The sequence below is a fragment of the Monopterus albus genome, unplaced genomic scaffold (genome assembly GCF_001952655.1).
Source record: "Monopterus albus unplaced genomic scaffold, M_albus_1.0 scaffold10.1, whole genome shotgun sequence".
NCBI lineage: Eukaryota > Metazoa > Chordata > Actinopteri > Synbranchiformes > Synbranchidae > Monopterus > Monopterus albus.
Window position 1 is genome coordinate 2,831,780 of NW_018127890.1, and position 13,668 is coordinate 2,845,447.

Below are 13,668 nucleotides of genomic sequence, written 5' to 3' on the forward strand. Positions count from 1 at the left end.
ACACTGCTATTTTTTTGAACACACCCCTTTCAACTAATTGCCCAATTGCACAGCCTTAAGAGCGTGCATATCATGAATGCTGGGTCTTGTTTGCTTTCTGAGAATCTACTGCACCTACTGGTAACTTGTTTGCTATGTAGCAATAAAAAATATACTAAAAACCTGGATTATTCTGGTTAGTCACATTGTACTGCTATTATTTTGAACAATACTGTAAGTCTGATTCCAGCTCTTACTGTCTTTTGTACTTCAACATGTGTGTGTTGGTGTCCACAGCTCAGCGGGTTGGTGTGTGTAACACCTCCAGCAGCGGCACAGATCTTCCCGGTCAGTCTTGTGACACGGCAGAGTCTCACGGTCCACTGCCCCAGAACACCTCTCTCTTCATGGGCTTTGCCTTCATGCTAACGGGCTCATCTGAGAGCGACCGGCTGACCAACAAGCTCACCAGCGATGATGAGGAGGGTGAGCGTTACATTGTGCACTGGTGGTGGCAAAATGAAACCTTGTTTAGCTGTCGAGGCTTCACCAAAAGGTTCACCTCATGGAGCTCATTATTGCCTCCGACATCTAGTGGACACATTTTGTGACCCAGACCCTGGCATCACAAGTTCCACCACAAGTTATTATGAATGTGGAGCAGCTAATAAGGTTACATTTGTCAGTGATTAAGCTGTACTTGCATATAGAGCTGCACGATAAATTGATTTTTGAGTGTGATATAGATCCCTGTGCGATCTCCATCTCACGTGACAATGATTGTGCTATGTTTGCATTAGCAGCCAGGCGCCTTGCATCAAACCAAGCACTCTACTCATGGTTAATGTTCGTCAGCTTGACAAGCTTGTTCTCTGTGCGATAGATCTCTGTTGTTCCAAAGTGATTAAAAATTCATCAGGGAAACACACCGCTGCCAATACAAAACCCTGTACCCAGTTTCGCCATCCTGAAGGCGCCGCATGGCCATAATTTCCTGGAGTTGGCATGAGTAAGAATCAACCGCACATGCACAAGATTTGATTTGATTTGATTTATTCTTGTGGGAGCTCTCAGCTTTGTTTACATTCTGGTAGCTACTTACTGTCTTACTCTCTATATGTTACCTGGTACGGCGGTGTGTGTCACTGATGTGTTTTTGATCCTTTTCGAACAACAACCGAGGTCTGTGGAACAGAGAAATAAGCTCATCCAGGACTGACAGACATCAGTCATGAGTAGTGGCAATTCACTGTCGGCTTCTGTCTCTGTACGGGGACTGTTGAAAATACTCTTAATATAGAAAATGATCAGCCTTATCCTTTAATTATAGTAGAATCAGTAATTATTATTCTTCCCCAGCAGAATACGTGCAGACAGGCCCATACAACAAAACATACACAGAGTCCCAGCTGCAGGCAGGTGGGGGCTTCATCCTCCCTGACTTCAATGAAGAACAGGTAAGTTCCCCAAGAGCACAAGAAGCTTTAGCGAGTTAAACTTGTAAGATTTATATTACTGTTGATTACAGTATGTGTAACTTTAAGCTGTTCTGTAGTAATAATTGGCAGATGTCAGAATCATTTATTTGTGTTAAGTGCTTATTCATTCAACTGTTTAAGTTGGAAAAGTCACAACTTCAATTTCAAGTTGAATTTTCTAGCTAAGAATGTCTGATATTCTGTATATTTGTCAAACTGACCCCACTATTATAACATTTGCTAAAAACAGAGCCCAGCAGTTTTAGGAAATTACTCCACATTTGAGCCCTGTATTTAAAGTGCTGCATCCTCAGTGAGCATCTCAGGATGTGGAAGATAGACATTATACTGTATGTCCAATGCAGATTTGTTCTCATCTTCATGTTTTTCTCCTGCTGTTCCCCAGTGCAAAGCAGCCTACCAGAGCCTGCTGATTGCAGACCAGCACTGCCGCACCAGGAAGTACTTGCTGTGTTTGGCCAGCGGTGTGCCATGTGTGTCACATATATGGGTGCGAGACTGCTGCAAAGAGAACAAGCTGCTCAACTACAGGAACTACCTGCTGCCTGCTGGTGTAGGTCCAGATGATGCCATAGTAGAATGGTAGGATAAAGCTGCACGTTAAGGTGCTTTTCATTCTTTGGGCTTCACTGGATGGATTTGACAGGGTGGATATAGCCCCATTTTTTACCTCTTACATTGCTCCTCCTATTTAATGTTACCTGGGGCTGCTCAGTCACAGATGCCGGAGTTCCCGGTTTAATACGTACAGCACGTAGGGCTGCATTTATTTAATTATTGATTAAGCTGCCAAATGTTTTAGTATTGTTTGGTGCAGATCGCTGAACCAAGGTGACATCTTGCCTTGTTTTGTCAACAGTCCATTAACCGAAGAAATTCAGTGTAATGTTGTACATGACAAAGATGAGCAGTATGTTGTCATTTGAAAAGCAAGTGCCATGTGTGGAGTTCATTCCATTTGTCTGAAGTGTGACTGCTCACTGACTGTCAGCTATTATTTGGCCACTCAGGCATCCCCGCTGCAGCCCGTTCAAGGCCCTGCGGATCCTCCTGGTGTTTGAGAAGCCAGTGGAGCTGTGGGCACAGCTCATCACCATGGGTGGAGGTTCCTCTGTTCGACACTTCCAAGCAGACAAAGACACTGCAGGTACGGAATCCACATAACTCTGGTCAACGGCATTTTTTGGAACACCAAGTAAAACACTAATTAGCTACGAGCAGTTCACTTTTGCCGTGCACCATTGGATGTACTGTCAACTATCACTGAATTATGTTCATACTAAAGAATTTGTTAAAACCTAACAGTTCTGAGGCAAGTTCTTAATAATTATTACATAATTATGAAAATATCTCAATTTTGAGATCTGATCCCATAATTATGACAGAATCATCATTATGAGATAATTGTCCTGTTCTTTTTTTTTTTTTTTTTTTTAAGTGAATGCACTGCATTTCTGTACTACATTGACTAGGGAGGACCCGATACTGATCCGATTCCTTTAATGTTAAGTATCTGCTAATATCAATCCAATAATGTTCATTAACTGACATAGACCTAATGAAATTAAAGTTAATCTGACACACTGTTTTTCCAGGAGCTTCAGTCATGATCCAAATACTGGATCAGGTCCTGGTTCCAAAATATTACATTTATTGGTTTAGATTAGTGATATGAATAAAAGAATAACTTGGAGCTGGACAAAACACTCTGAGCTACAGAATCATTACAGGGCAGATGCTAACTGCTGCTTTGTATCCCCTTTCCACCGTCTGATACCGGATCGACTCACCTTATTTGTGTTTCCATCAGTCAAAGATTGGGGATAGTTTCTGGTATCACCTCTGTCGAGGTTCCAAGTGAGCAGAGGTGATGCCAAACGGTGGCATGTAAACACTGAAGACTAGTGATTGGTCAGAGTAATCGCATCAGAACAGCTGTCTGTCATCAGAACAACAGCAGGAGAAGGGGTCTTTACCGGGTGGACAGACATATGCTTCTAGATCTTACACACTGCATCTTTAAATGAAAACTGTGTGACTTGTTCTGCCTGAGCCACATCGCCCACCTAAAAGAAGTTTCTTGTATCAGAAACAGTTTTGTCATTAGACCCACCAAGAGCTTTGGTTACAAGTTATTTTCCTTCTTCAAGCAGAATGCTGCCAATGCTGTAGCTTACAATCCAGAGCCAATTAAATTTAGATAGGATTAGCAAAGATTTATTTTTTGTTTCAGAAGCATAGCGGTTGTAGACTGTGCACTGTAAGACAATGATCCTGTACCTTTGTTCAGTGGTTTCCTCTCCATCTGCAGACATTCCTCCTGGCAAGTATGATGTTGTGGTGACAGACCATGCCTGTCCACCATTGGTAGAGAAAGGTGCGGCATCACAGGAGGTCCCGTTGGTGTCTCCTGAGTGGCTCATCCAGAGCCTCATCTGTGGCGAGCGCCTGGGTTTCTGTAGCAAACCTGAGTATTGCCACGACTACTCCACATAATCTGACTATGTGCAAAATGCCTTTGACCATGTTAAATGTTCAACATTAGTTCTCTTGCATGCCTCTGCTGTATATACCTTTATTCTGTCTGTTTTTAAAGGGGTAATAAACTGTGGCCCTTGTTTCATTTTAATGGAAGTCACTTTATTTATTTTTACAGAAAACAGAACATGCAACAAGGTTTTAGTATTTACACAAGGAACACAGGGTCTATAGTCAAAAGGATCAGGTCAGCCAAACTATAAGAACATTCTCCCCTTGCAGATGGCATCAGGCATTTGTGCTGTGGTGTCAAAATCTGTCACAGTACAGTAGAAGTAAACAAATTTATCTGTAATGCTCACAGAAACTTTGCATTTAAAACAGAGCAACTTGTCTTTGCAGAAAAGATGTCCTGGGCTGTGTCTCATAAAGCAGATTTACCAGTTGTGTGAGGGTTATTTCCAGAAAATTCTCTTAGGAAGCAGCTTTAAATAAATGCTAAGTTAGTATGGACTTGTGCCTTGGAGGCTACTTGAATATCAAAGGGTTTAGTGTTTTGGGAAATGTGCTTATGTTCCGAGTTCTGAGAACAGAGGTACTACACTAGTGTCTAAATGGTAAACATGAAGCTAGCATAAAGACTGGAAACAGCTAGCCTGGCTGGCTATGGCTTCAGGTGGAAATGGTAAGCTAATCCAACTGTTTCCTGGCTGAAGCTTTACCTTTAACATGTGAGAGTGATGTTACAATGCAACACTTGGCAAGAAAGCACATTTATCAAAACTACTCCTTTAAATTAAACCTGTGAATGGCTTTAATTAGCTCAGACTTATCAAACAGCTAAAGCCCAGTCCAGTTTGAAAGCTCAGTCTAAGCTTCCTCTGGTTGTTCTGGGTCAGCTACCTTCTGCCCAACCAATGAAATCTGTTTACACTGAGGTGTCTGCTTCTGACAGGCTGCTTTTTACCTGTATTCTGTGAGCACCATAAATATAATCCTAAATTCCAGAGGGAGACACTTGAACATGTCTGCACAGTGATACCATAGATGTGAGTGACTAAATATGATCTTATAATTTTGGGGGAACTAACCCTTCTAATCATTTTACCTGGCATGCCATTTGGCCAAGGACAAGACTGGTGGAAGTTATGTACAGTTTTTTTTTTCTTCTGTGTGAGAGTTTAGCCTCTTTCTCCAAATCTTAATCTTCTTAAACACTGAAAAGAAAGAAAATTGAGGTTTTAGTTTAACTTTAGCATGTTAACCACTGTTAATGACTGCTTTATTTGATGCCATTCCTTTTATCTTTGGGCATGTTTGATTTTCTGTTTACTCTATGAGGCCTGACTATCACTGACATTCACCAAGGTAATTTCTAAACTTGCCTGGCTGGTGGTGCATGGTTTGGTTGTGTCCTACCTGCCCAGGGTGCCTCCAGCCTGAGTGTAGTACTTGTTGTAGTCTAGTCGCAGTAACAGCTGAGCCAGATCAGAGTTTATCTGATGATTCCTCACACTTGAAAGGATTTTGAACAGTAAGAAGGACTGCCGTCTAAAGCCCTGAAATATGACAGTAGCAGGATTACAAAAAAGCGTCTTTAGATTTTCCAACATTAGACAAATGAGATAAGTGACTGTACCTTGACCAGGAAGTCCAGCTGAGCAGTTCCCCTCTCATCGAGAGAAGCCACACTCTGACTGACCAGTGCACAGAAGTTCTGACAAAGCTCCAGGATTTCGTTCAGACAGTGGAACACCTGACCACAGCAGCATTTACAAACACTTTTGTCATTTAGTGAACAAACTGTCTCTGCCTGTAGCAAGAATGAATTTTAGCTGCAAAGCAAGTTCCAGCATAATTTGGCTCAGCGAGCTGTACCGGTTTCAGGAGGATGAAGGACTGGGCGAGCAGATTACTGAGGAAGTGGTCGTGGGCCAGCCTGATGCTCTCGAAGTCTCTGGTGGAGTTGATCGTCTGAAGCAGCTGAGAGAACTGAGACTCCAGCACATCCACCTGGAGAGAAAGAGGTAAACAGCTTTAGTCTCTGTAATACAGAAAACGACTGGCCTGATAACGTCAATAATGTAACAGTGAAAAAGTAAAAGTGCTTCATAAAGGACAAAATAAAACGATCATTCATGGAAGAACAAACGTATACCTATGGAAAACAAATTTAGAATAAAATGCACAAAAGTAAATCATTAAAAAAAAAACAAAAAAAAAAAACATGCACTAGTGTTGAACAAATCACAACTAATGACTAATAGTTAATTAGTGGTAGAGTTAAAACTTTAAGTCAACTCATCCTCAACTTACTGGTAAAATCTCATACAATTGTGGTTTTCGTTTCAGCGAGATACAGCATTCATCCAAAAATCACACCATCAATATTCAAACTCTTTCATCGTCGCACTACATGTGGTTTAATCCCCACAACCATTTTAGTGGTGTAATGACAATGTGAAAACTCAAAACACCATTGGTACTTGGACACCCCCCCCCGGTATCTCTTCCACTGGACTGCTACCTGCAAGTAGTACTGCAGGTTGTCGATCAAGAATGCCATGTGGTTGCGTAGTCTCCACTTGACAGCGTCTGTGTGGCTGGACTTGAGGTGCTTCCTCTGCATTTGTAGAGCCCAGCAGTGTTGCAGCTGTGACTGCACGCGCCGCACACTCAGCAGGTACCTGAACACAACGTTGTACCTGAACAAACACAGGAGCAGACAGTGAACAGCCGGAACTTAAATCAACATGAAGGTGAATAAATGATAAGCAGGGACTCAGCTGAATACACACTTCTCCAGGACAGCAGGCGTGAAGAGGATATGCAGCGGCCACTGAACCTTGTAGGTGAGGCCGAGAGCCGCCCAGCCTGTGGGGGGGACCTCGCGAGGGGATGTGTCCTGTGGAGGAGTAGCTCCCTCTCTGCTCCCTGACACCTCTGAAAAACAGCACAGTAACAGTTAGGTGCTCTTGGATGCTAACAGAGCTAGTCATAATTATAAGGATACATCTGACCCTACTGTGCAGAAAAGCCCACTTGATTTTTACCATGACGCCACTGGGTGGCGCTAAACACAAACAAAAGAAAGCATCTCAAACAGACTTCATTCATCACACCATCGCCAGGAAGGTTCATCTGAGCTTTGTTCAGCTGCACACCTTTGCTGTCTTTGCCCTGGTAGTCTACAGTGAGGTGCAGCAGAGGCAGGAGGTTGTCGTCGTCCAGTAGCACCTTATGAGCTGCCTGCTGAAAGGCCACATTCACATCTGTGGAAAGACATCACAGGGTATCAAAACACATTTGGTTATTTTCATGCCACTGTCAAATGTCCCTGTAAATAGTTGTCCATATTGTCCATGAATAGATGCGTTTGGTAGAGTATAGGATGGACTTCAGATTTTTAGATTCTCATCCATCAAACAGTGCCGTCAGGGAGGTGTCCAACTGGTCCCAAACATCTAGCCAGAGTCATAAAGAACACCAAGTCCTGCACTAGATGGTCTGGGCCCCCCAGAGCTCTGATCTCCACATCAAGGAGTCAGTCTGGGATCACATGAGGAGACAGGAGACAGTGAGAGAGACTGAATCCACAGGAGAACTGTGGCAGCTATTCTAAGATGCTGGAACACTTGTGCTGGTTTAAGGGTGGAAGCGCTGAGATAAATCATCACAGTGCTACTTCTATCTATTTTGGGTTTACAGCCTCCTCTTTGCCTGGCCGATCATGTGAGCAATAAATCTTGGTTTGCATATCAACATTTACCGTGCTCAGTGACGGCTGTTGGAGGTGCCTTCAACATGTGCTGCGCTAGGTCAATGAAAACCTGGTAGAGCTCTCCACGACCCAGCAGGTAGAAATCTTTAACGATCTGGGAGAAAACACACACACATCAGCGCTGTTTTTTTCCCACACTCATTTATGAGCCAGTACCAAGTGGGATGAGTACAAACCTTGAGCTGTTCAAGCAGATCTGACTCCTCCACCATCAAAGTCCAGAGATGCTGCAAGTCAGTAAGATTGTGATGATTTCATTTTGTCACTGTCCAGGGCAGCTTATCACTAATGGCAATCATGCAGCTGTGTACAAGCTCACCTCTGCCACTGTGCTCCTGATGCCATCAATCAGATTTTCAAAGTCAACCAGGCTGAAAAGAGGCTGCTGTTTGAGTTTGTGCAGCTCAGCAGCAAACAAGTCCTCCTGGTGCTTCAGGATGGAGCCTAAAACCAACAAAACCATAATGTGTCACCCTCTTTCAGTGACATATAGACCTGGATCATAGCCAGTAGCCTACCAGCTCTAGATGGACTGTGGTTGTGGTTTTCAAACATCTGGACAGATTCTCCCACAAACAGGATCTTCTCAGCAACTCGGATGGGAATGTAGGAAGGCAGCATCTCTGTCCGCAGGGAGAACTGCTGCAGAGACGGAGCCAGCATGTGCTCCTCCTCGATCAGCCTCTGCACAACAACAACAGTTATTGTTGAGACTTGGATTAAAAACAGACATGGCCAGATGTGTTGGCACACTTGTCTCACTGAAACAAATGCTCCATTCTTTCTGACAAGAGCTGAAATTCAGAGCAGTTCTGTCAAACATACCTGCAGGCTGTGGTTTGCCACAGAATCAACCAACAAAGCTTTGCAAAGATCTGAATTCTTGCTTCTTATACAGACATTTTCTAAAGCGAACAAAATGATTATGGCTCTTTAAAAGTGGTGATAAATAAGTGTATCAGTATCACAGGTATCTTCAGTGTGAGGGAGAGGCCTCGTTGTTTGCACCACAGTGAACATGAACAAAGAAAAGAAGAGGGTTTTCTGAGTAGATGAGTAAGATAAAAACAATTTCTCATGCATGGACAAGGTAAAGGTTACAAGAGCATCTCCAAACAGACTGGTGTGACCACAGTTACTAGGATTATTAAAAGGTGAAGACTTGTTAAAATATATCATCTTGTTCTTGTTGTTTATCATCACACCCCTGTTAAAAGGTTAAAGGGTCACGGGAGCGTAGCTGAGTTGACCTCCCTGGACATCAGGACAAGAGGAAAACTAGCCCAAATTGAACAGAACAAGCATTCAAATGGTGAAAAAAACAAACAAACAAAAAACCGCAAGTAAACTTCAGAACACATCCAATCTGATCACTGAGAAATGCAAAATATTAGATTAGATTTAAATAGATAAATTAAATAGATTTTAAATATTAGATTAGCCAGTATTGCTGTCCCTGCCATTATAGTGTGTTGTTTAAAATACACCAAAAAAGCAATGTGTCTGTTCTATTAAAAATGGAACAGAGAACAGTGGATGCCAGTTATTCCTGTCAGTTTCAACTTATTTCTGAGAAAACTGTGGAGTTATTTTTTGAGCTGAAGGCATCAAAACTTGCAGTCATGTCTGCCCGTTTGTCCTGAGCCCTTGTCCAGTGTTAGATCTGTGTGCGACTGTAGTTCTCACCAGGTCCTGTAATTCTCTGAGCTGTTTCCCGCTCAAGCCTCCCAGTCCCAGGTCCTCTTCCTCCTCCTCCTGGTTGGCAGCAGCTCCTCCTGCACTGGGCCCCTGCTTCACAAAAAACTCCTCGCTTTGGTCCAGCAGCAAACCGTGCAGCATCCAGGCTGCAAGCTGCTTGTACATCACGCCATGGCACACCGCCAGAATCCTGCAGGTGTAAAGAGATACAAGCATAGAGGCACTGAATGGTTTGGTTTCTTAGTGTGATGGCTAGCAACAATAAGATGATACAACAACAGAGGATTTTATGGCATCTATTGTATAGCCGTCCCTGGTAGGCTAGTGGTTAAGGCGCAGCACTCTCGCTGCTGCGACCCAGGTTCGAATCAGGGTTGCGTCAGGAAGGGCATCTGGTGTAAAACACGTGCCAAATGTCAACATGTGAGTCGCCAGTGTGACGATTTGCTGTGGCGACCCCTAAACGGGAAAAGCCGAAAGTGACTTTCTTATTGTATTGCAAGACCATGCACATTGCAGCTCAAGCATAAAATGATAACGTAGTTTTTCAGAGAGTAGGATCAAGGCTTCATCTTTCCACTCATCTGGACTCACCTTCACTGTGGAATGGCCCTCTTAAGTCAAAATTATGTGGATGATATTAGAACTGACACCACCACTGTTTTTTACATATAAAAGTCAACAATAAGTCTATCATTTCCTTCCTCTTCTTTTGCTGCTGTTTAACTACAGCCCAATTAGCTTAACGTAGCTATTGATATTATTCAAATGTTAATGGTTTTCCAAAGATATTATGTTGGACGAGTAGGCTGCTGCAAAACCATGAAGTGTTTTAAAATCCAGTGACAGAATTTAAACTCCATACAGAAACAAAGAGCCAAGGTAAGGACTTTAAAACAGGTTTAATGCATTTCTCTCTCTGGTCCAGGTCAGCACTCAAGCAGCAGAGTTCAGGATCAATAGTAACTGATTTCTAACTTGTTTGGGTCGACCAGAGAGGAGAGCATTACAATAGTCCAGTCTGCTGGATATAAAATTGTTCATAAGTCTCCCCGTGTCACTCAGAGAAACTTGCGCACTTTGGCAATATTTAACTTCTAGATAGATGTATTCTGTGAAGTATTTTAAATTGGCTCAAACGAGCATCTGACACATATGGTATGTACATATGGATCATCTCAGTGGATGATTTCCATACTCCACTGCACTGTTTTACATGACTGGTGTTATAAGGCAGTCGAAGCCCTTCATGCCAAGTGCAGTGTACGACATGGAGTGGGGTCAAGGCTGAGGGCAAAGGGAGGAAATCTGAAGCTATTTCACTGAACATGGCAGACAGTTGAGAAAAGAAGTGGCTCATTTTTATATACATGCATACACCTAAATATCAAGTGTCTAATAGCCATAAGATATTCAGTCAGACTAGAGAACTGTTTTCAAGTTAAGCATCAGCAGTGAAGGACACTTCTCCTCACAGCAACCCAAATTAAATAAACTTCATTCATTTAACATCCTCCCTCCAAACATCTAAGGAAACAGCGTTACTTGATGTTCCACATCCAACATATTATAATATCCTGTTGTGTGGATTATTGATACCACCCCAACTAAATTAAAACCCAACTGCAAAACACTAAAAGGAAGCTGACTTACTTTTCTAGGGCCATGCGCACAGGAGGAAGCCCCACACAGCTGTGTTTGTAGACCGTCTCCAGGATCTGACAGCCGTGGATCTACAGCAGCACACACAACACAGGGAACACACACACACCTGTCAGGTCTGTAAGCCACATGTCAATCTACAACCCCAGCTTTTAAGTCTATTCCATTTCTTTCTTCATTGAATTTGTATAAAATGTCCCGGGGGCCAATAACCTACACCCCACAACTATGGGTGTACATTTACAAAACTCTGAGCAAATTTCAACAAAATAAAATGTAAATCTACAAGTGTGTTTCCATCAACCAACTTTATACAAATACAACCAAGAACACCAGGACCCTACATGTCATTAGCTGCCTCCCACCTAAAAAACAATTATGTTTTCTCTCAATTTTAACAAACTACACTGGTCTCCTGATCCACTTATGTTTCTAAGCTGCTGCTATGGTGATAAAGGGGAAAGAAATGCAACAACAGTGCACATTTGGACTCACAAAAGCGATGTTGTGGTTGCGACACAACCCCAACATTTTTGATTGATTTGTTGACTTTCTGATAGTAAATGGTAGCATGATATAGCACTTCACTCAAAAATCATTCATTTAAAAAATCTGTATGATGTTTCTGATTCTTAATGGTGTTTTCACTCAGTTTTGGTGAATGTAGTTGTACCTAACACTGTTAGTATCGTTTGACCACAACACACTTACACAATAACATTTTCTTTGCCTATAAAACATGCTCATGTTGAATGAAGTAATTTTGAAGATCATGTTGAATGAAGTAATTTTGAAGATTCAGCTGGAATTACTGGGCTAACTCATGGTTATATGAACTGTCTTCCCAGTCACAGGCAAAATGGACAACACAGTAAATTCACATTTGTTGGTGTAATTCTTCTTTAAGCAGTGCTTACCTTCTGTGATTTTATAGTCTCCACCATCACCACCACAGATGGAAACAGTAACTGGAACTTTAAAAAAAAATCCAAGTGTTAGACAAACCGAATGTTTGTCCACTCAGAATATAAATGTAGCCTCCTTAGCTATTTTAAAATGATGCTTTACCTGATCAAGCTTATAATTCACATGGGATATTGTCAGATGTGGATCCCCAAGGAACTGAAACATACAAGTTAAATGAGCATCCTTTTCCATGCTTCACAATTCATTGCTATTGGCTGCTCACCGTTTTACCTCTTGTTCAAGGTCCAGCAGGGCCTGTCTGTACGGCTGCAGCATGGAGTCAAGTCCAGTGCAGAAAGCCCTCAAGTAAATTCCATGAAGTCCAGTCTGGTTGGGCTGGTTTGCGTGATGTTCCTGCAGAGCATATTACTTTAACTTTCCACCTTTTATTTACAGATTTAAACCAATGCTCCCAAACAAAGCCAGATGCTTGAAACTGTCCAAGTTCATAGGAAGGTTTATAAGTACAAGTTTTCCTCAGAACTATAAATTGTTGAGAAGAACCCAGTGAGAAAGATTATTTATTATATTATCAGAGAAAAGCTGTCTTAGATAAGAAGAAGCTTTATTTTATTGTCATTGTAGCACATACAATGAAATTTTGTTTGGAGCCAAGGGCCCTGGGCCGCTGCGTGCATACGCGCCACCATTACAGGCAACTTGGGGGGGCTTAGTGTCTTGCCCAAGGACACTTCGACATGTGGACTGCAGGCACTGAGATTCAAACCCTCAACCTTCTGGTTGGGAGACAACTGCTCTACCCACCGCACCACTGTTGCCCCCTAAAATAGTGCATATCAGTTGCAGCAAAACAAACAAACAAAAAAAAAACTGATAGATATTGCATTTCTGTTGATGTTAAGCCTAACATTTACAGCTCAAATGTGTAAATGTCATTATGTAGGACCGGGACTCACTTGTTGATGCACATGGCCAGTATGTTGTTCTATAAACTCTGTAAAGCGTATGTAATCTGAGCCCAGTTTACAGAGGCGGTTAAGGACACTGGTCTCACTGGGGTGAATGAAGGGCAGGTCCTGGGACACCTGTGAGTTAAAAAAAAAAAAAAAAAAAAGGGGGGTGTCAATTAAAAAAAAAAGTGTTAGGTTAGGTTACTTTATTTATACCCGTAGGTAAATTTGTCTTGCAATCAGAGCAAATGACATCCTTGACACATTCACAAAATACAAGAATAAAATACAACAACACATAACATAAAACCTGGCGCCTACACCGAACATAATAAAAGTACTCAGGGCTCCACCAATCAAGACATAAAAGAAAGAAAACATCTGAAGAAAACCTAAAATTACTTACAATATTTTACTACAGCCTAGTTAACTCTATAACAGCAGCAGGGACAAAACTATTTCTATACCGCTGCGTTTTACATCTCGGGACGACAAACCTTCGTCCAGAAGGAAGAAGCCAAAAGTGGCAGTGCAAGGGATGGGAGTCATCATTCAGAATAGAAGTAACTACCCTCTGTACCTGTCTACTGTACAGGGCTGCTAAACTTAACTGTGACTCCCCAAGCAAGCGACTAGACCACTTAATTACTTGCTCCAAGGATTTCCTCTGTCTTAACGTTATCTGACCAAACCA

At 42.2% G+C, this 13,668-nt stretch overlaps 2 protein-coding genes across 17 annotated transcripts in view; one reads left to right on the plus strand and one right to left on the minus strand.

The window, feature by feature from the left end:
* The window catches only part of tp53bp1 (tumor protein p53 binding protein, 1), a 25,862-nt gene extending 21,755 nt beyond the window's left edge, over positions 1 to 4,107 (plus strand). For 12 of the 15 annotated variants that reach the window (XM_020589991.1, XM_020589985.1, XM_020589994.1 and 9 more), the window contains 5 exons: positions 277 to 465; positions 1,339 to 1,436; positions 1,864 to 2,060; positions 2,489 to 2,625; positions 3,790 to 4,107. In XM_020589991.1, the coding sequence (XP_020445647.1) occupies positions 277 to 465; positions 1,339 to 1,436; positions 1,864 to 2,060; positions 2,489 to 2,625; positions 3,790 to 3,974 (806 nt within the window). In that variant the 3' untranslated portion in view covers positions 3,975 to 4,107. Of the gene's footprint in view, positions 1 to 276; positions 466 to 1,338; positions 1,437 to 1,863; positions 2,061 to 2,488; positions 2,626 to 3,789 lie in introns of those variants that run through there. The other 3 variants (XM_020589988.1, XM_020589999.1, XM_020589998.1) reach the window with 2 other exon arrangements.
* Positions 4,108 to 4,158: 51 nt separating this feature from the next.
* Positions 4,159 to 13,668, minus strand: part of tubgcp4 (tubulin gamma complex component 4) — a 10,956-nt gene continuing 1,446 nt past the window's right edge. Inside the window, exons 2-19 of one of the 2 annotated variants that reach the window (XR_002274148.1) lie at positions 12,981 to 13,109; positions 12,295 to 12,417; positions 12,166 to 12,219; positions 12,015 to 12,071; positions 11,089 to 11,168; positions 9,424 to 9,625; positions 8,256 to 8,421; positions 8,057 to 8,181; positions 7,914 to 7,964; positions 7,726 to 7,831; positions 7,121 to 7,228; positions 6,755 to 6,899; positions 6,484 to 6,661; positions 5,835 to 5,969; positions 5,596 to 5,712; positions 5,376 to 5,515; positions 5,065 to 5,173; positions 4,159 to 4,272 (exon numbers count right to left, since the gene is read on the minus strand). Coding sequence is in view for 1 of the 2 variants with exons in the window: in XM_020590000.1 (XP_020445656.1) it covers positions 5,167 to 5,173; positions 5,376 to 5,515; positions 5,596 to 5,712; positions 5,835 to 5,969; positions 6,484 to 6,661; positions 6,755 to 6,899; positions 7,121 to 7,228; positions 7,726 to 7,831; positions 7,914 to 7,964; positions 8,057 to 8,181; positions 8,256 to 8,421; positions 9,424 to 9,625; positions 11,089 to 11,168; positions 12,015 to 12,071; positions 12,166 to 12,219; positions 12,295 to 12,417; positions 12,981 to 13,109 (1,923 nt within the window). In the remaining variant the exon portion in view is untranslated. Of the gene's footprint in view, positions 5,174 to 5,375; positions 5,516 to 5,595; positions 5,713 to 5,834; positions 5,970 to 6,483; positions 6,662 to 6,754; positions 6,900 to 7,120; positions 7,229 to 7,725; positions 7,832 to 7,913; positions 7,965 to 8,056; positions 8,182 to 8,255; positions 8,422 to 9,423; positions 9,626 to 11,088; positions 11,169 to 12,014; positions 12,072 to 12,165; positions 12,220 to 12,294; positions 12,418 to 12,980; positions 13,110 to 13,668 lie in introns of both variants that reach the window. The other variant, XM_020590000.1, reaches the window with a different exon arrangement.